Below are 23462 nucleotides of genomic sequence, written 5' to 3'. Positions count from 1 at the left end.
ACCGATTTTAAAAAATATTTCACCTATAATAAGTTACATTTCATTCTTTAAGAGGGTCAAATTGGAGATGAAAGTTTATATGAAACTCTGTAATTTTGGTGGTAAAAAGGGGATGGTAGATTGTATGAAAATTCGTCATTCTTTAATTAACTACTTAACCTATTTTAAAGAATAGTTTCTGAGTTATCGCAATATTTGAAGCGATTTTAGTCCGTATCTCAAAAACTATTCGGTCATTCATCAAATGCACCCGATTTTTGTACTTTTTGGGTCAAAATTACCTTATATACAGAGTTTTATCAAAATTGGAGATACAAAAATTTCTCTATTTTTTGAAATTTTTTTAACGGGTATCCCTTTGATAAAATCGAGAATATCCCAAAAACAATTTTTGTTTTGGAATTTGATGAAACTCGGTGGATGGGGTTATTTTGATCCAAAAAGTATAAAAATCAGGTTAGTTGAATGATTGGACCTATAGACAGTTACAATATCATGTCAGGTATATGATAATTAATCTTTAATGGCCACAGCTGAATGAGAAGGATCCAAAACCCTTCAAGATGGTGTAACCTTTCACTTGGATGATCACTGGTCGACTTAACCATGTGAAATAGACCCTATGATATTTTTCTTCTTTTCTAAAGTCTAAAATCTACGCTGGTCACCTTAAAACTATTCAATATTCAATGATATAGATTAAAGTTGATTTTGGCAACATGTCGTATTTAGTCAAGCAAGTAAGAACATATCGAGGCAGACATTTATCTGACGTTTCGCTCCACAAATCACCAAATGTGTGTATATTTTCGTAATATAATTTTCAATATCGCCTGTATCGCTTACAAAATGTCCCTTCGCTGCCTCACAACACAGTAATGTTTTTCTAGTTGGAGGCGTACTTCTCTGAAGAGTATCTGGGTCATCTCGTTTGGTTGCAACTATTTGACTGGATGTTATCGAGTATTAAATATTCTAATTTTAATTTTATCAGACGGTTAGAATTTGTACCCTCGCAAGGATGCATGTCAGCTTTAACTAATTCTCCGTTCAGTCTGTACCATTTTTTTTCCCAAAGACCTTGCACACTCTAAAATTTATAAACACTGCTAAAAGTTATTAATAATATGCGTGTATCATTTTATTCAATAAATGTGTGAATTTCAATTACATATAAAAATTATTGCAAACATTTTAATAAATTATAAAAAACAAAAAAAAGAGAAGTGAAAACAAACAATTGACTGAGTTAATTGTTGAAATACCATGTATAGACAGTGTTGATTACTCTATCACATAACACACACATACATGTCACACATATATAAATGATATTCCTATATAATATATACCGCATAATTTGCGCTCTGACGGGTAAACTGTGATTTTTATGAAAAAATGTTTCAAACAAAAATTGTTTATTTCTTTATAAGAAACATTTTTTACATTTAAATTTTTGTTCTATCTCTAACAGTTTACAAGATGAGTCCTACGGACCCAAAACCCAATTGAACCTATGTTGCTTATTTACGAACTCGACATCACTTTTTACGTCCGAAGCACGCAATAAAAATTTCAGCTTGATATCTCTTTTCGTTTTTGAGTAATCGTGATGACAGACGGACAAACAGACGACTGACAGACAGACAGACAACCGGAAATGGACTAAATAGGTGATTTTATGAACACCTATACCAAAATTTTATTTCAATATTTATTTTGTTTCAAAGTATCAATATTTTTAAGTGTTACAAACTTGAGACTAAACTTAGTATACCTTAGTATATTTCATATACATGGTATAAAAAGAAAAAAACATTAAAAATGTGTAAAAATTAATGTAAATATTAAATAAAATTAAATTAATTGTAAAAATACGTCAATCATTAAAAATTATATTATTTATATGTATAAAAATATTTGAATGCAAAAATACTTCAACATCCTGTGTTGTACAAAGTTTTTTTTATTTTTTTTATTTATAGAAATAATAATCATATTAAAAATATGTTATTACCATTACCTATATTATTTTTAAAAAATACAGTAAAAATAAATTATAAAAATAGTGTAGATGTTTTGTATAATTAAATTTATGAAGATGTATATCATAAAATTTAGTTCCGTACTATATTTTATTTTATTGTCTTAATTTTAAAAATGAATAGAATTATTTTTTACGTACCATATATATTTTAAAAAACATATATTACGATAAAATCAAATTAAATTGTACAATAATTTTATACATCTTTTTATAAATATATTGAGTGAACCCCGAACTCAAGTCTGTCAAGTTTTCACTGTACGCTTCGTTTCTTTTATTCTATTATTAGGTATATCAATAAAAAATAGATACTTTTATCGGCCTGGATTGAACGAGAGTATCGTTTAAATACGTAAATGAATAGAAATATTCTTATTATTTGTGGCCATTTTTTCTATTGCCCCGACTTTTAAAAGTTTTCTATCGTTTGTACAAAAAGAAAATTTCTATAGTCCCGCCTTGTTTCGTTTGCACAACAGAAAGAAGATTCAACTTGAAACATGTTTCTTGTATTGCCTCGACTTTTAAAAGTTTTCTATCACTTGTACAATAAGACATTTTCTATCGTCTCGCCTCGTTTCGTTTGTACAATTGAACATTTTGAATTGAAAACGTATATTCTACTTAAGCATGTTCCTCGAGAAGGGTCAAGAAACTCTCGTTTTTTTCATTCATAAGCATTCTCATTAATTTTCTTTATAAGCAAGTAAATTTTTAGTACCCCTCACGGTGTTAAATTTATAAATTTAGGCTGGTAAAATTGAGCTGTTAAATGGCTAATATTCTAAAGAAAAATTTGGAAAACCAACAATCATTAGACCAAAGGATGACAAATATTTTCTTATCAAGAAAGTATAGACTCGTTTTTCTATAAAATACATTTAAAGTGATGAAATTGAATTCATTTGTGTGTTATTTCTTCTATAAAAGATTTTCTCTAAGTTTTTAGGCATCAATATTTGAAAAACTACGATATATATCGAAAAATTTGACTCTTAATTTTCGTCATATTTTCCCAAGATTTAAAAGAATTTAAAGGTAAATAAAATTCGAAACAGAATAAATTTGAATTTTTGTCCCTATTTCCTAGATCAATTTTTGTATTATATAAATAGGTATTTCTACTACCAAGTAGTGATCATCAGTATGAATAAGCTAATCGTAATTACTCTTATTGTGTATGTTACTCGTTGCTTATTTGGTGGCGGACTGCACGGAGAAGTTTCAAGTATGATACCTTAAGTTAAGTAGAAATTGCAGTTATAACTTTGGTCAGTTGATATGTTTAATGAGAATTTGAAGAAAAAAAATAGAAGAACATTAAGACCCATTCTGGATAACGCTTACAAAAAGACTTTAAGACTTTCTACAAGGACTTCTTCATATCTATACGATAATTTTTAACATCCCAGTTAGCATACACCGAAATTTTATTGATTCAAGTGAATTTTATTTTCTTATAAAAATATAATTGAATAACTGATACAAAAATTATTTAGTTCAACCATTTACAAAGTGGTGTGTCCCTCGCCTGTAGCTTTTATACAATTTATTTATTAGTTGATGTTGTTAATAGATTTCACTGTAATGTATTTAGCTAAAATTATTTGCACAAAATGCAACACAGATAGTAGAACTAGTGCAGAGAAGGTTAAATATTATTTCATAGCCATAGCATTAGGTAATAAATAATGGGAGCGTTTTACATATAAAGATCAGTGATTTTCAAAATGTTTCTTTTATAAGTTGATATATATTTAAAACTCGATAAATGAATTTTATAGAGGAAAATGCTTCAAACGCACACACGAAATTTCAAAGGCACACGTCTTATTGAATTCGATCTATGTTTTCAGGTTCAGTTAAAACATTACTCTGATTCATAACTGAAAAACATTGGATGAACACTTTAAATATGAAATTTGTTCTTTATAAATACGCAAAGATTTTTTGTTTGAAACATTTTTTGGTAAATCGAATAGTTTAAACAGTAACTGATAGCAAAAATGTAGCTTTTTGTGCGTTTGTTCATTCAATTTGAACAAAAATGGTTTTTATAGAAAACAAACCACTCTTATTGAATTTATTAGAAAATTTTTTTCGAAGAGTGTCTAGATTTTGCAGAAACAATTAAAAGAAACAACAATTTTGATAGGAAAAACTAATTTTGGGTAAAATTTTTCTGTTCGTTTTTGCCTAAACTGTACGGTTTGCTAAAAAATATTTTGAACAAAAAATGCAACTTTTTTAATAATTTACAATTTTCTAATTTAAGTGTTCATCTACCAAATACAAGTTGTGGAGTAGAGTGAGCTTTTTATTGAACTTGAAAACTTAAGTCTAGTTTAATAACTGCGTAAGATGGGCACCTACACGCTCAACATTTTTCCTTGAAGCATTTTTATCGATAAAAGTTATTTTTCGTGTATCAAGCATATGTGAACTTAAAAAAGACACTCTGTATTTAGCTTGAGTGCTTCTTTATTGTCCAAATTAAATATACCTTTTATAGCATATTTTTGGTAAAATTTGCTTTTTATTTTGAATAGTTTGATCAGCAAGTTCAGGGTGTTCACGGTCGATATGTCATACCATCGAATTTTGTTACCATTTTAACTTTTAATTTAAATTAGTTTTCGTTAGCAGAAAAAAATGGTACGTGACGGGTTAGTTGATAAAACGGAACAAGCCATAATATTGTTTGAAAACGTCTCGTTTAATTTATTAACAAATATATTTATCACAATCAATTATTTAATATTAATAAAAGGTTTATTAACATTCATAGTTTCCGAAATATGTAATTTTCAAATTTACTAATTGCTTGTTTTTTTATGTCTAATAGATAATTTAACACTTTTTTTTTTTAATTAAAAATTGTGTCATTTTAAAGTATCATTCATTTTAGATGTATTAGATGTAATAAATATTTATGCGAAATAATAGTCGTATAAAATTTAATCACCTACCCAATATATTTTAAATAATTTTTAATCGTTCAATTTAATGTTCAATAAAATCAATATTGATAATGTCCGCAAGTCTATAGACGACTTACTACATTTTGGAAAAACGATTCATATGGTTGTCTTATTACAAATTTATTTCCTATAAATATAAGAACGATTTTCTTTCCATATTAAGTCGTAATAATATTTCTGGCTGGATGTTTCAATAATGAAGTTAAAAGTTTCATCAATTTGTGTCGTTGTGTTTTTATATTGGTTTTTACAATCATGTCAACTATCCGAGGAATTTGTTATTAAAAATCGTGTGGAGATATCATTTGCGAATTTTAAAAATGCAAATAATAATATTCTACAAACAATTTTACAAAAAATTAGTCAAATATGTGAAAAGGGTATGTACTTGTTCGCTTTGTTTTTATCAATTATTTTTAAATTTTTTTCGATTTAAAATTAAATCAAATTTATTAATAGAGTGTCAGTAAAAACACAATTACAAATATGTTCGACATTATTTATTTTAATAGTGTTGTTTCAAAAAGGATATGTTAGTGCATTACATAAGGCTGTGTCAGTAGGAGAAATATTTCGAATACGATTTTTTCTACGTCAAAAAGTTCTCTAGTAATTTTTACGTAAAATTTACATTTTTCGAGATGATGGAAAAATTCCAGTAAGACCATTATCATGAAAAGCAATACAAAAATTAAAAATTAAGACTTACCTAAATTCCAAAATTCTCAAAATATTCTTTGAAAGTCCGTTTACAAAATTTTGAAGACTAATTATGGACCATTCATTAATTACATCACACTTTAAGAGGAGGGGGAAGGGGGTCGACCGAATGTGACATTGTGTGTCAAGGGGTAGGTGGGTCAAAAGCTTTGTGACGTAACATGTTAAAATTTTAATTTTTTTTTTTATTCTCTTTCTAAATTCTCCGGTACTATAAATTTTTTTAAACGAAAATTTTTTAGATCATTTTTATCGTCACCACGAGTCTACCTGTAAAGTTTCAGCTCGATTGGATCACGGGAAAATATTACGTTAAATACCTAATTAATAATAATACCTGACCCACTCTTTATAATACTGTACACAAAAAAGAAAATTTGTTAGTCAGGTCGATTGAATCATGGAAAAACGGAGTAAAAATATCACTAACTCAATTTACAGTTGTTGGTTTATTTGGTGTGCACGTTCGCTACCCTACCATTCTGAGAATCTTTCAGTAACGTGATCAATCGTTTATCATTAACTTAATTAATCTTTGGATCTGTCTATTATTTAAATTACTTGACTTGATGTTTAACTGAAAGTTTTTAACTGCTGTATTATTTTAATCATTTCTATTAAATTAGCTCATCACCTCATATATCAACTTTTACTTTTGTAAATTTCAAGCTGAGCTAACAAAGTTTCATATAAACTTTCACGCCCTATATTCACCCCCTTGAAGAATAAATTTTTTGAAAATAGGAATACAGAAAACTTTTTTTTTGAACCATGCTTATATATCATTTTTTACATTTCTTACTTCAAAATTGACCAAGTTTCATTCAAACTTACAACACTCATTTTAACCCATCAACTCTTTGTGTCGGTTTGAACTATAAAAATACAGCTTCATAAACATTGTTACAAATATTTTGTACAACGATTAAATATATTTTCAGATTTTCGATTTATAAAGAACCATTCATATTATACCGCTTGTGAGAAGAATAATTATTTTTTGAATATTGTAAATATTTTACATTAAAAAAGCTTTGGTAACATTATAACATACCTTGATCTATATTTGTCTATAAAATTATTCGATATACAAAATGCACATCCCCTTTTTAACACTTTAGGAGAATAATTTCCAAGAATACCTTCTTAGTGCTCACTTACGTTTCTGAAGGAAGGTGTGTACAAAATTTCATGCTTTTAGACCCAGCGGTTTCAGCTGTGCATTGATCGATCAGCCAGCTTCTATTCTTATATATATAAAAGATAAGATAGGGATATTGACAATGGTCATCCGATTTATACAGTATTTCCTGCAATATTGAACTTTGTATGTCACTTGTTTAATTTGAAATATAAATTCGGACTATAAACACACATGCGAAACAACTTACAAAACAAGAAAAACATATGAAAATATTAAATAATCGGTATTTGTAGAAACGTCCACCTTGAAAATTATGTTTTATTCTGCTGTGTCTTACTAGCTTCAAATTTCGAAAAATTGCAAAGTGGCTTTATTTGTATGGTCATCTAATTTGTATGGTCACCTAATTATTAAAATATTTTGCCAAATCGAGTGTTTAGTTTCAGCTATTTACAGTTCAGTGTCTATTTTTTATCGTTTGGTAAGAAAATTTAAATCCGGTTCAGTAAATAATCTGATAACATGCAAATACTATCGAAACTTCGGAGCCTCATAACGCAAACGGATTTGGCGACGCTTTAACCAACTGAGCTACTAGGGTTGATAAAAAATTAACAAATTTCATTATATGTCTCAGTGTTCAGCTTAATCCAATCAAAATATTAAAAAAACTAAGAACTATGTTCGAACCCTATTTGCAATGTATCAAAATTTTGTTCGTAGCACCAATATTTTTATGCATTACCAACTTGGGACTTAGTATACCATGATATATTTCCTACATACATGGTGTAAAAATTATATAATAATTTGTTTTTTCCAGTGCAAAAATGCTGTCCTCAATCTTCAACATCAACTACATCCAGACCCTTAGGTATTACAGGATGTGGATGTTTTGCAGTATCATCATGTTCATATTTGGTAGATACATCTGGAAACAGAGCTGTTCCTGGAATACCTACTGTATGTTATTCACAGTATTTTGTTATTCATTTTCATAGATTTAATTAATTATTTTTTTTATGCATTATGTATTAATAAAAGAGTACAGTATCTCAAATTAAAGTACGAATTTTATTGGCGTGAACACAAAATTTACAGTATTGAGAACTGATCTTAATTTTTTTATTTTGAGATGTTTTAACTGCTGAACAATTAATATTTAAATTTAAAAAACTTGAATTCCCTGTTTCTTCATGAAAAATTTTTTTTGTTTAGAAACACAATTTTTTTGAAATATATAGAAATATTGAAACTTTTTATGAATTTCCAAAAAAAATTAACTAACATTTTAAAGTTCTTTGTACCTATTTGTAAAACATTCACTTACTTTCCCCATAGACCTGCAGACACGGACGCAAAATTTCAAGTTTTTTGCTTCAAACATTGCAGCCGTTAATATCTAATTACAAAATTATTGAAGGTAAAATGGTGGTGGAACTTTCGGTGCGTAATCACAAGGCAAACACCGAAATAAAACGAGCATAAAATTTTGACCTGCTTCAGCAATACCTAAAGATTAATAAACTTACGAATGTAGAAAAAAAAACTTTTTTTCGAAGACTTAATAAATATATAAAGTATTTCTTATTAGACTTGATCTTTACATAGACTTTCGTTACCAATGTAACTTGAAGGGAAACACCAAAGCTCCTATTAGGTAGTAAACGGTAATGAATTAACGTTCTTTAACCAGATGGCATGTTCATATGGCATGTTGTACTGCTGTCCACAAACACAACTCTCAAACACAGTCCTATGCAACAACAAAAACAACAACAACTGCTGCTGCTGCAATCAGCAATAACTGTCGAGAAATTAGTCAATAAACCAAGGTATATTATTGTACTCTTGGAACTACATCTTAACCTAAATTATTTCTTGCTGAGCCACAGATATGATTAACCATTTTCTAAGCTCCATTGTGGTATTGAGAATAAGTGGTCTTATTCGTATTTTACGAAACAAATATTTTTGTCTTGGGATGTTTTAACGATGGAATTAAAATCGTTATTTAATTCTAAAATTTTAAAAACATCAAGTCCAAACAACAACCCCAACCTATTTGTAAAACTTAGTCTCACTGTCCCTATAAACCTGCATACACTAACACAAAATTTTAAGTCTTTTGCGATAAACATTGGAATCGTTAATATATATATATATATATATATATATATATATATATATATATATATATATATATATACATATATATATATATATATATATATATATATATATATATATATATATATATATATATATTTTATTACATAGTTATTAAAAGGAAAATGATGGTCATAGCGGGATTGTCGCAACGTAAACACAATTGATGAACACCGAAAAAATAACATGCATTTTTATTGATATTTTAACCTGTTTCATCAATTACAAATTTTATTAATACATAGTTAAGTATGTAGAAAAAAAATATGTTATTAAAAAAAGTATTTTGTATTGAACCTGTGCGTAACATGAATTTCTTGACCAACATAACTTGAACGGAAACACGAAATCCTTTAGGTAAGGTTAGGTTAGAGTGACTGTCTTGGGGTGAGACATACTTAGACCATAAAGTCCGTTGTGATATCGAAAAAAGGGTTGACCCGTCACTGGCCACTACTCCATGAATCATTTGAAGCTGTTTAGGAACAGCTATGACTTCAACAAACTTTAGGTCGGAGAGGCCATCAAAGAATGGTTGACTCAAGTAAGCCCAGCTCTTCAAGGCATGAGTCTTCTCCTCCTCCCCACTGTGACAGATCCTGCAAACAAAAGTCCTTATCAGGTAGTCGTCTTGTAATAGTAATTAATTAACATTTTTTAACCAGATGACATGTCCATATGGCATGTTGTATTGCTGCCCACAAGCACAGCCCACCACAACAACGACAACAACAACAACTGCTGCTCCTACAACAACTACTCCTGCTCCTACAACAACTACTCCTGCGCCTACAACAACTACAACAACAACTGAGGCTCCCACAACAACCACAACAACTGAAGCTCCTACAACTACAACTACAACAACAGCTGCTCCTGCTACATTCCCTCCAGGCTGTGGTTGTTTCAATATACCATCTTGTAATACCTTGCCTGATGGAAGTGGTGTTATTGATTTCAGGATTGTCACACCCGTAAGATTTACTAAAATTTTAAACTATTATGCATAAGTATTCAAAGCTATTTTCACATGCATTCGCTATTGCTTTCAGGAACTTAAGTAGTTCCACCACCCAGAAGTTTTCAGAACATCTATTTAGGCTAGTTAAATTCGTTAATTTAAGAATATTTTATCGTTTCACCATTTCAAAATTAAAACAATTAGAAATAAGCGAATCGGTATTCACTATTAGGCTACTCTTTTTTCTTTAACGTTTTTCTTGCAACAAAATTTTGCAAACTAATGCACAAAATATCGCAAAAAAATTCAACTATTTATAACTCTTAATATCTTAATATATATATTTCTTGTGTGTGTCTGTATGTGACTGAACTCCTCCTAGACGGCTGGACCGATTTCGATGAAATTTTTTGTGTGAGTTCAAGGGGATTGGAGAATGGTTTAGATTTACCATTCGGTCCACTACAACTGTTTTTGAGGGCTCCGTACCAAAAAAATGAAATTTCATTAAATGGTGGGAGCGCATATAAATCATATCACATTATGTATACTATGTGTACTATGTATTTTTAATAGTATTCAGGTATTGTCAATAGGCATTTATTAGAGCCATATGCGAGCGCAGCGAGCTCTACTATCAAAGGTCAGGCCAAAGGTCGAAGGTCAGGCCACTCCAAAAAATAGGAGTTAAATTGGGGTTTAGCGGGATGGGTTTAGCGGACAGGCTAAACGTAGTATAGGTATTCATGAATTGGAGTTACGTTTTTACGGGACAACGTCCGTCGGGGCCGCTAGTTTTTTATAAATTAGAAAAGAAGTTGTTTTCCGACAGCTGCTATCTTAAAAATTTTTCCTACTCTTAGTAACTTTTCAAAATAAAAATTTTTTCTTATTTTTGGTAATATCCCACAGAGAAAATAGATATACCATCTCCAAGGATTTCAAATGCAAGAAATTTCTCGCCATATTTACATCAACTTTCAATTCAAAAAACTACAATGTATTACTTAAAATAAAAAATATCTTCTGTGCTTAAATCGCTACATCAAAAAAATGTTTATTTTTGTACCTGCTATTCTGAGCCTCAAGGTGAAGAACCCTCACTTTTATTCACAAGCACTTTTATTATTATACTTTCCAAATTATTCATAATTATATTCAAGCATGCAAAATTGTTTTTCTTTGCCAAAAGGATTATTATAATATTTAACCAGCAATTATTTTTTCCCTAAATATTCATAATGGCATATAGTAACTGACAAATATTTTCCTTTGCCAAAGCGATCATCACAACATTAAACTATTACCATTTTTTCTTTTGCGAAAATAATCGACTTAACATTTACGCATTCATTATTCATTATTCATTTGAAATGCTTATTATTAACTAACAATAAAGGCTTAATTCAAATGAAATAATACTGACACTAATATAGCGAAACTTATTCCAACAGCAATGTCCACCTGGAACAATATATTGTTGTTTAGCTAGCCCATCTCCCCCAACTGAAGCTCCCACAACAACTACAACTGTGGCTCCAACAACAACGACGACCGTAGCTCCCACAACGACTACAACTGCGGCTCCCACAACGACTACAACTGTAGCTCCCACAACGACGACGACCGTAGCTCCCACAACGACTACAACTGTAGCTCCTACAACGACAACGACTACAACTGTTGCTCCCACAACGACAACGACTACAACTGTTGCTCCCACAACGACAACGACTACAACTGTTGCTCCCACAACGACAACGACTACCACAGCAGCTCCTACTACAACAACGACTACAACTGTAGCTCCAACAACGACTACGACTACAACTGCAGCTCCCACTACGACAACGACTACAACCGTAGCTCCCACAACTACTACGACCGTACCTCCCACAACGACCACAACTGTAGCTCCAACAACAACTACGACTGTAGCTCCCACAACCACGACAACTACGGTGGCCCCTACAACGACAACAATGCCATCTACTACACAATCAGCATGTGGCTGTTTTAATGTTTCTGACTGCCAGGCGTTAACTGATGGGAGAGGACAAATCGACTTACGGATTGTAACACCGGTAAATTATTACCTTAATTTAATTTTGATTTTGATCTTAAAATCTGACGAGCCACTGTATATTTCATGAATTTTCCATGTTTTGTGCACTTTTGCTGTGTGTATTATTGCATTATATTTTCATTCTAACACGACTCACATTAGTAAATGACTCACATGACTCACATTAGTAAATTGATTCCAACACCGCGGGAGTAGTTGTGAGCTGAGATAATAGTTAGAAGTTCAAGGGTTGCTTTAAATATTTTATGTTTATTGGATCACTGAATCACTGAAATCAAGACGAAATATAGTATAGTTTATTATAATAATCAATTTAAAGTTGCACAATTTGCCTTTTTGATTATTTCTGTTAAAATATGCGCCTGTTGTGAAAGCTGCATTTCTATTTTATTTACTGCATGATTAATTAATTATTAAGGCATTTGCTACGATATGTCGGACCTTAGACGTTGGCAACTATTTAGGGATTTCAAAAATTCCCATTTGTAAATATAAATATTATAGTATTTGTGTACACATTGCAAGCCTATTTCAATCTCTTAATATCGAAATGATTTCAGTAGTTTTCATGCTTATTAACACGCTTTTATTATAGTTAGGTATGTATCTATGTAGTGGAATGTTTGAAGATGATTTTCACCCACTTTAGAGCGTCGGATTGAATTGTAACTTCGCACTTATCAAGAACCGATGATAATACAATGATTCAGTAAGTTTATCCGATTATCCTGGCCAGGATCTTCAGGATTAATGATTAACTTAAAAATCTTTGATGATGAAAGCGCAAATAACATTTCATAATACTTAATAATAATTTATAATTTAAAAAATTAAAAACACGCTTTTTTAGATAGATAAACTAACCAGTAGATAGAAATAAGAGTTTTGATATCTCTTTTCGTTTTTGAGTTATCGGGTTGACAGACTGGCAGACACCTAGCAAAATTATAGCAAAATTTTTTTTATAGGAATAATATTTTTATGCGTTACAAACTTGGGACTAAAGTTAGTATACCTTGATATATTTTATATATTTTTTTAATAGCATAAAAAAATTTTTTTTTCGTAAAAAAGTGCGGGATGATAGAAATATATAATTTTTGTTTTCTTATTCACGAATTCATATTTCTCAGAAACAACCAAAAGAAATAATCGTCCAAATTGTCAAAAATTGCCGATACTTTCTGGTTAACATGGGCGATGCATAAGCGTTGTAAATCGAGCAGGAGCCCCAAATACCACGACCCATCTGTTTGCCTATCTAGGCTACATTTACGCACCATTGCTGTAACTAATAGATCCAAGTTCGTTTTTCACATTTCCAACCTTATTCATTAAACATTTGCCTTTGATCTCAAAGTTAGAACAATCGATTTTTTTGGGCTTAGTGAATTTGTGTGCTCTCTCTTTAATTATTTCCTCTTATAAAATAACATGTACCACACCAGCCACAATATAAACATATATATATATATATATATATATATATATATATATATATATATATATATATATATATATATATATATATATATATATATATGTTTATATTGTGGCTGGTGTGGTACATGTTATTTTATAAGAGGAAATAATTAAAGAGAGAGCACACAAATTCACTAAGCCCAAAAAAATCGAAAAAAGAAGACAACAATTACCAAACACGAAGGATAGAAAAACGGCATTCTCTTTAATTCTGGATACAAAAACGCATACATTACAAATGACTATGTAGGTATAATCTGTTATCAAAGATACTTCTAGTCTTACCAGTTCAAAAATTCAAACTGGGTTAAATATTGAAGAAATATTGGCATCTTTTTATTTTGTTCTCTATTGGACATCATCGAAATGGTTGGTTACTATTATGGAATTTTCTTTTATTGGGATCTCTTATTTTTTTTAGGTAGGAATTTTCTTTTCCTAATCTGTTATTAATAATCTGTTTATTATTGATCTAATTGATTAATCCATTATTGTTTGACTTTTAGCTTTTGGTAAATATCCTATAAATAAATTGCTCTTTGGTAAAATAATAATAAGAATAATATTTGTAGAAGTACAAAATTCTAAAACCTTTTTTGTCTTTTTATAGTACAACAAACTTCTTAAGGAACTTTTCAGTTTTAATTCTTCAAGACTCTTTCAAGATACTTTCTTTTAGAAAATACTTTCTTAATTCCACTCAACTTTTTACCAAGCCAGATAAAAAGATTTCTTATACGGCTCATAATTTTGGTTTTACAAAAATACTTCTAAAATACCTTTCTATTCGACTTTTTCAAATGAGGTAAGTCATTTAGAATATCTAACTCCTCCATCTTCTGAACAAATCACTATACAAAATTACTATTACAAAATCACTGAGTTATTTATCCAACTACTGACATTATTTTATTCTCAGCAATGCCCGCATCTTACCGTTTATTGTTGCTTTGCACACACGAAAACACGAACAGCTACATCAAGGATGAAATATAAACCTGACACAACTGCGGCAGCAATTATGACTACTCAAAGAATAACTACTGAAGCAATTCCTGAATCTACGATTACTTCAAATACAAATGCCGAAATAATAAATTCTACTCCAACTTCAGATTTTAACGCCAATATTTCAAGAACATGGACTACTTTTTTCCCTACAGAAAATTCAATTAAAACATCTGCAGCTCATATAACATCCACTGAAAAAAGCTTAACTGGCTCACCCGATTATACCATACCAAACTCAAGTACTCAAAAAGGTGAACCTAGTCAGAGTACAGGCGACAATACCGAAAAAAACGAAGAGGTGGAAAAAGAAATATCAACAATTTACACCAAGACTACCGTCATACCCACCGTAACGCCAAAATTATTAGATGAACATTTTAAATCTTCTACTATGCCAAAAAATACTGTGTGTGGTTGTTACAAAGGCACGTGCGATTCGTTGCCTGGTTTATCTGTTGAAATAAATACCGAAAATGTAACACCGGTAAGAAAAACAAACTAATTTCTTTTTAGAATGCTTTGGAAGATTTAAAACATTTACTTTTTTTAAGACGAAAATTTATTAAATTAATATTTTTTAGGAATGTCCACCCCTATCAGTATATTGTTGTATTGGAAATTCAATAATTATACCAAGTATAAGCACTCAAACCACAAACACTGGTGGTGTTGAAATAAAAACTACGGAAACACCTCTTGGATCGACCGTTGTACCAAATTCCACAACCAATGAAAATATTTTTACAACGAGTAAAACTATAGATACTGATGCCACAAACACTGGAACTAGGCTTATGCCAGCCGAAGCTCCGTTAATAACAACACTAGAGCCGATAATTACCCTTTCACAAAACAATGTAACTGAGATGGCTTCTATATTATACTCTAAGGAAAGTTCAACTACCATGGTAGAATCAAGTACGCAAAAAATAACATCCACTGATAGTGGAGACTACAATACTGAAATAACAAACAAAGCAACACTGTATTTGTCCACCAAAGATTCTGAATTGACAACTGTATCCCCATTAACCAAAACTACTTCGGAGTATATAATAACTTCTACTAATAATCAAACTGAAACCACAACCAACGGTATTTTCAACATGACAGCAACTACCTTGCCATCAATTACAACAACGGAGAATAATTTAATTGATGCTTTTCCTGAACCAACCACCACTACGACTACGAATATAACGACTTCGGGTTCCAATGAGACAACTAATTTCTTAACAACCAAGTTGCCGTCTACGACTATCAAACTACCTATCATAACGACGATTACGTCAATAGTTACACCTGGTGACGAAACTATAACGGAAATATCACACGCATCAAGCAGTTCATTAGAATCACGTAATCAAACATTTATTTTTACGTCATATCCATATAATATAACTGATTTCAAAAGCACCGCTCTGATAACTAACGTTCCAACCATGACAAGCACCCTACCCACAATTACGATTACTGTGAAAAATGTAACTGAATCAACTGCTACAAGTTCGACGAAAGATACCACAGTATGTGACTGTTATTACGTTAGTTATTGCAAGTTATTACCTGGCATTTCTATTGAAATAGATTTTCGGATAACCACACCGGTAAATTACTTTATAAATTTTTTAAATATTGAAAATAACAGTAAAAACTATTTTAAAGCGATTTATTGATTTGAATGCTACTTTTTAGCCATGTCCACCTATGGCAATTTATTGTTGTACTACAAATTCCAGTACCTTAACATCTACTACTGTAAGTATTCCTCAATCAAAAAGCATCGATACGCCGTTTATACCAACCGAGGTTCATGTAACACCTACTGCCGTACCGACACCGAGTACTACTAGTATTCCCATAGAGACGGCCACCGCAAGAAGTATAATTGTATGCAGTTGTTCCAGCAGTGAAGATTCAATTGATTGCCTCAGTGATATTGAAGGTCAAATAAATACCGAAATTTCCAACATGGTATGTTTCCATAAACATGTTTTTAAATAGACCGATATTTACCTCGGCGGTATTCTATTTTGGACTTATAACAGATTCAGCCTATTATCTCACGTGATAAAACTTTCAGTAAAACTTTCTTTAAAGATCGATTTTGAAAGTTCTTTGATGAATAGAGCAAAAGTCTCCACGAGCACAAAGTTCTAAAAGACACGAGGAGACAAAATTCAAATGTAAGCAGTATGTAGTACGGTAGCTATTTTGAACACAAGAAAGTGTTATTACCTATGTTTGAGCCTTCACTGTTTTCGAAGGTCATTATAAGTGATGGGCCATAGTTTCCTTGCCATATCACAAAACGCGAATTTTAAGAACTAATTCCTGTTGAGACATTTGATCTACTCAGTAAGTACTTATAGAGTCTATAGTTTCAGAGAGTTGGACATAGTTTCAGATGGTTCCAATGGATTTTTATCTGAAAATGCTTGATAAGTTGTGAATGATGGTATGAGCTGTTCACTGCACTCAAACTTAAAACAAATTTTGGAGCAGGCGGATTTTCGTACTAAAATTCACAAAAACTCGTAACTGATAACCAATTTTGTTGATTGTTCTTTGTATACATTAACGTTAGTACAAATGACGAATCATAGAATATTGGTCCAAATCACGATGCCGACCTATTTCCGGGCTTAATTTCGATATAAAATTAAATATATTGATTTTCAAAATACAATTAATCAACTCTTTTATTATTCTAGCATTGCTCTGTTAACACAACTTATTGTTGCAAATTTATCAATAGTTCGACGTCCCGTGCAAACTCAAATCGGACAACTTCGCATTCATCTACCGCATCTTACTCTACGGCTTCTGTTAATACTTCATCATATATACCAGTGCAGTTCAATCTGACGGCTACCACACCATCAAATCGAAGCAGAAGTCTATGCAACTGTTACGTTGTTGCAGTTTGTGAATCATCTTTTGATGATACTGATCAAATAGATTTCAAGAATACAAGTTTGGTATTTATTCTAATCATTGCATATTTTCCAGTTAAAATGTCTGCGAAAATTTTTTTATCAGTTAAAATTTATTTTCGGTAGCATTAAATTTTTTTATAAAGATACGTTTAAATAGTGTTGATAAGAGATTTCGCGCTTAACTTAATTTTCTATGCCAAATTTTTGATAATTCTCTTTATTATTTCAGTACTGCCCTCCCAACACAACTTTTTGCTGCGTGGCCAGTCAAAATATTACGACTCCAAATACCATGGTTTCAACTACAATATCTCCAACTACTCCAAATACCAGCTCACCAAATACCATTCCTCAAAGTACCATACCTCTGAGTACCATACCTACAAATGCCACACCTCTAAGTACCATACCTCCAAATACTATACCTCCAAATACCATGCCTCCAAACGCCATACATCTAAGTACCATACCTCCAAGTACCATATCTACAGATACTATTCCTACAGATACCATACCTCCAAGTGTTATACCACCAAGTACTATTCCTCCTAATACCATGGTATTTTATACTACCATGGCTAGCAAAATTCCTAAAAATAACACAAATTTGAATCCTGTTACTTCAACTACTGCCACTTCAATTACAGCTTATGTGGATAAAGTAACAACACTTTCACTTACGACTTCAACAGAAGATTCGATTGTGAATGCCCCACTTCCTACAATATATGAGTGTGCCTGTCATCCTTTCAAACAATGCCACATGCTCATGGATGGTAACATTGAAATGATTATTGGAAACTACAAACCGGTACTTTAAACTAAGATACATTGTTCTTATCCATAAATAACAAAAATTTAATTAGTATAACCTTTATCTTATTCTAGCAATGTTCTCGCAATCACATTTATTGCTGTCAACCAATTGAATTAAAGGATTATTTACCATGTTTGCAAGCTTCAAATTCAAATATTGAAAATATGGAGTCAAAATCAAAAATTCAAAGTCAAGAATCCAATGTTTCGCACAATATTTCTCAAAATGAGAAACTGCACAATGCACCAAACAAAACTAATTGTGGTTGCTTTTTACCAACGACTTGTGGAGCAGAAATAGATTTTCGAATTATGTTACCGGTAAAGCTTACACAGTTATTATTAAAAAGTAAAAAATGTATTATGTCACATTTTAATTCACTGATATTGACGCAAAGAAAAGTATTTTAATATTGCACGAAAAATGCACCCTTTGAAAAGTTTCTTTTGAATATCAGTCACAGTTTTTCATACTAGTATTGCAAGATAGATATATGAATGCATGCAACTATACGTTTGTATCAATTTTGCCTTATTGTTATTTCAATGGAATTTTTAAAATTCTTTCGTATTGTGGAGTGTTTTTAATTCGTGCTTATGCATGTTCAAAATTGGTGCACCAATATATTCATGAATATAGCATTGCAGTTATCGAGGCCCGATGGATTTTCTGTATAACAAATTTAAATTTTACAATTTGATTGGTTTGTTAAATTTTCAAGGTTCAAGATTCTACAGAAATTTTACTTACTTCCGTAATTATTAATAGAAAAAAATTTCTAAAAATAATAATTGCTTATCACGACATGTTATTTTATACGATTTTATAAGCAACCTGAATAGATTGGACCCTCACATTGAAGTCATAATAATATAGCTTACGAAGTAACTTCTCGATAATTTTGCTGGTAGAACATATGCTTTAAATATAGAGTCGTATAATAAATTAGAATTTATTCAAATTATGAAGATAAACTCCAAAATAATATGACCCTTAAATTTTAAATTTGTTTGCTCCGAAATTTATTTTCAAATTTTGCGTTCGAGATTTTACAGTCAATCTTTAGTTGTGTTATTATTGTTAAATACATTATTTGTTTTTAGTGTAGATCTACGAAATTATGATTTAATGGAATTAATTGAAAATAAGTCTTCTTTTGGGGTATTGCTGGATGAATTTGGATTTAGTTCTTATTTTTTTCAAAAAAGCATTTAAGAAAAAACAAATTATGTTCCAACTTCTAAACGTCATCATTGCCTTCCGAAACTGAGTGAATTAATCAAAAATATAAACTGGGAATTAATGATCCCAAAGAAAAACGAAAATTTATAAAATTCAATACATCAATAGCGCTTTTGATGGCATTATTTTTCATTTTATACATTTATAGAATTTATTTATTTAATTTAAAAGATTATTTTTCAATTTTTTTAATAAAAAAACTCTCCTACGTCGAAATCTGAACATTGACACAGTAGATGAAGAAAAGTATAATCTCTTATCTTAAATTACTTCGTTAAATCATTAAACAAATTCTGGATTCTAAACTCAAATTGGATTCTAAACCTCAAATGGGAAATTTAAATATTCATTAACACAAATTATGACAGGAATATTCTTCCAACCCGAAAATTGGATCGAATTCAAGCTCATAAAACCCGAAAAGAAAAATGTGCCATTTAATCCTTTTAAGGGAAGAAATGATTAAGCATTGGCTTTATCAAGTGGAACGACAGTATAACAAACAATTGTTTTATTTTTAGCTAATGATCTTTATTTAGACTGCTGATTTTAGTGGCAAAACAACACTTAGTTTAACTCAAGGCACACACAGATTCCATTCTGCGTATGCATGTAAGCCAAACAGTAATAAGTATATACCTGTACATATATACTCGACGATAGGGAACTTCGCATTCTGGATTCTGTGTGTTCATTGGTTTGGACTTTATTATTATTTCAATTTTTTGGTACAAATGACAAAGTTCGTCGTCGTTAGGTCGCTATATTTTAAGTTTTAACGAAAAGTATTCGACATAACCTTAAATTTTCAGAAAATCACGTACTGCATTTTGTTCTAGACTTGCCCCAATGGCTATATATACTGTTGCCCGGGAAATATCAGCAACGTTTCATTTACACTATCTGGTTCTCAAACCCAATCCGTGAATGTGACAGGATGTGGAATACGATCGACAGCAACGTTTGATTTAGAAATCGAGCCTGGTCAAGCACCATATGGCGATTATCCATGGGTTGCAGCGATATTAACTACGGATAATGACTTTGTATCTACTGGCGTTTTAATTAGTAACAACCATATTTTAACTGTTGCACATAGAGTGTATGAGTATATTTTATCCGAAAAGTAAGTTAATCTTTTTAGTTTTTGCTTGATCATAATTATTTTTCACTCAAAGTTAATTCAACTGAAATTATTTTAGTGCTGATACAGAATTAAAAATACGTCTTGGTGATTGGGATGCAACCAGAGAAATTGAACCAATAAAACCACAAGAATTCCAAATAGTTGGTATAACTGCACATCCAAATTATAACCCATTTGATTTGCACAATGATTTGGCGATAATTGAAATCACACCCAGTGTTCAATTGGGGACTTCGCCTACAATAAATACGGCATGTCTACCTTCGTCATCAACAGACTCTTTCGTGGGTCAAGAGTAAGTTTATTATTTCTGTTTATATACTTTTAATTCTAATATATATCACACACTAATTTTTGACAAGCTATAAATATATTACTTAGGGAAATACATTAAGTCGAAATTTTTTAAAGTAAATATAGTAGGAAAAAAACTACACCTCAGTCCAGGATTTTAATAACGGCTCTCCTCCATACAGACAGCTTTAAACAACTAATCCTAATTTTATACTTATAAATATTTTAAATTAAATACTCTACAAAAATATCCTAAACACAAACAGCTATTTTGTTCCAAATTCGCTTTAATATCTTTCCAATTTTTTACAAACAGTTTTTTACGGTCAAGTTTCAAACTAATAATTTTCAGATTCTGCATGGCCCTAAACAAATTTTTGACAAAAGTAGAAAATACAGAAAAAATGTTTTTTTTTTTTTTTTTTTTTTTTTTTATAATGATAATATTATTTCTGAATTATTTTTCGTAAAATAAATAGCTAGTTATGTTGTAAATCTCTCTCTAATAAGTGCTTTAAATAAAACTAGCGACTTAAATCCGTTTTCTACTGTCTCTTGATTGTTGATTAGATATTAAAAGAGATGGTAAAATAGTCTTTGGTCGTACATTCCTTGAACAACATACAAGTATAACTGCATATGCGACTTCATTTTGGCAAGCCAGAAATATTTTTATTTGGGAAATGGGGTTAGAATTGATGAAAGAAGCGTAATAATATATCAATTACTTCTGCATCATAGTGATAATTTTGATAATTTTGCAGGTGTTGGGTAGCTGGTTGGGGATATGATTCAGTAGCCGTTGCAAGCAATTTTCAGGCAATATTGCGTCATGTAGAAGTTCCAATTGTAGGCCAAGCAATATGTCAAAATTTATTAAGACAAACAGAATTAGGCAGTAATTTTGAATTATATATGAGTTTCTTATGTGCAGGTGGCCAACCAATGATGGATGCATGCTTGGTCAGTAACGTTTTTTTTGTAGTTTTTATCAATAAATATAGGCGATAAAGGCATTATAGCGCAGAAGGCTATGGGCTATTTAATCGAAAATATAATATATATAAGTGCCAGAAAACCTTTCAGTTCACGAGGGCAGTAATGACGATCAGTAGGTACCACCAAATGCAAGAACAAACCATTTTTTTAAATTTTTGTTCTTTCATAAGTAAATTTCAGCAAAGGACACTTTAATGATCACACTATAGGTTAAAGTGTTTGTATAACTACGCACTCTTTATTTCTTTGGTAGGGCTGAATTAATGCTTGAGCACGACTGGGCACAAGCCCATTGCCGCTGAGTGTCTGAGGGCCTCCAGCAATGAAATAAAAAAAAATGTGGAAAAAAAATGTAAAAAAATCAATCAGCAAATGCTTGATGGAATAATCGAGCAGGCAATATTCAATCGTAGATCTCCAAAACTACATAATTCAGAGTGCTTATAATAAATAAAAAGTAAAATTTACTGTAAAAATCGGATAGTCAAAATAATTTAAAAAATTTTAAAATACAATGAAACTTACGCTTAAATTATTTCAATATAATTTAAATAATTTTTCAAATAATTACACGTGATGGTTATATTTTTTTCTATAAAATAAGAAAGGGTCCCTTACATGGGGGGCCCTCAAATGTTTAATTCGGCCCTGATCTTTGGATTTCCTCTAATATTCATTGTGTATTCTGAGCCATCAATGCTAGATTTGCTCATCGGTAGATCAACTGTGACCGATGGTCAAAAATTTCTGTAATAACACTTGTTTTGTAATTAATTAAATTTTATGCAGGGTGATGGTGGAGCACCATTAGTATGTCGAAGTACAACTAATCAATGGACAGTGGTTGGCTTAGTATCATGGGGTGTTCGATGTGGCGAACCGAATGTTCCAGGAGTTTATACGAATGTAGCAGCATTACTACCATGGATAAATTCTCAAGTAGCCAAAATGTAAATAATTTTGTTGAATTATTGTGATAACAAGTCTGAGTTAAGATAGTTTTAAGTTATTTAAAAATTGTACAGATAATAATTTTAAATACTTAATGTAAGATTTTCTTTAAAATAAAAAATTTTTTAAAAATTTGTTACCCAAAATATATCAAAATAATGATTATCTTCTTTTTAAAAATTGTACAAAAAATAATATTAAATTCTGTAAGATATTCTTTAAAATAAAAAATGTTTTTTTACCTAAAATGTATCGAAATAAAACTTTTCTTTATTCCACCATATTTTCATCATAGCACCAGAAGTGTGCACCTGGCACCTGACCAATACAAACAATTCGAAAAAATAGGTTTTGTCGGACAAAACATTGAAAGTGAACGTCTACAGATAATTACTTAGTTAAATAGAAATTTGTTATTTTGCAGATTCGTATTTCACGTTGAAGTTTGCGTTTTTAACTTGTAAATCTTATA

The 23462-nt window shown here is 30.6% G+C and overlaps 2 protein-coding genes across 2 annotated transcripts; both read left to right on the top strand.

The window, feature by feature from the left end:
* The first annotated feature begins 495 nt into the window (after positions 1-495).
* LOC123292673 (mucin-2-like) lies at positions 496-12175 on the top strand. Its single transcript, XM_044873385.1, has 4 exons — positions 496-502; positions 7716-7855; positions 9727-10035; positions 11459-12175. The coding sequence occupies exons 1-4, from the start codon at positions 496-498 to the stop codon at positions 12173-12175; spliced, it is 1173 nt and encodes a 390-aa protein (XP_044729320.1).
* A 2400-nt stretch (positions 12176-14575) lies between these two features.
* LOC123292672 (mucin-5AC-like) lies at positions 14576-22993 on the top strand. The gene is made up of 10 exons (XM_044873384.1): positions 14576-15085; positions 15183-16208; positions 16297-16575; positions 17316-17582; positions 17770-18351; positions 18429-18677; positions 20439-20725; positions 20802-21041; positions 21805-22003; positions 22829-22993. Exons 1-10 carry the CDS (start codon positions 14576-14578, stop codon positions 22991-22993), a joined length of 3804 nt encoding a protein of 1267 aa, XP_044729319.1.
* Positions 22994-23462: the final 469 nt, after the last annotated feature.

Source organism: Chrysoperla carnea, chromosome 2, assembly GCF_905475395.1.
Source record: "Chrysoperla carnea chromosome 2, inChrCarn1.1, whole genome shotgun sequence".
Classification (NCBI taxonomy): domain Eukaryota; kingdom Metazoa; phylum Arthropoda; class Insecta; order Neuroptera; family Chrysopidae; genus Chrysoperla; species Chrysoperla carnea.
This window is presented reverse-complemented; position numbering and strand designations above follow the sequence as displayed.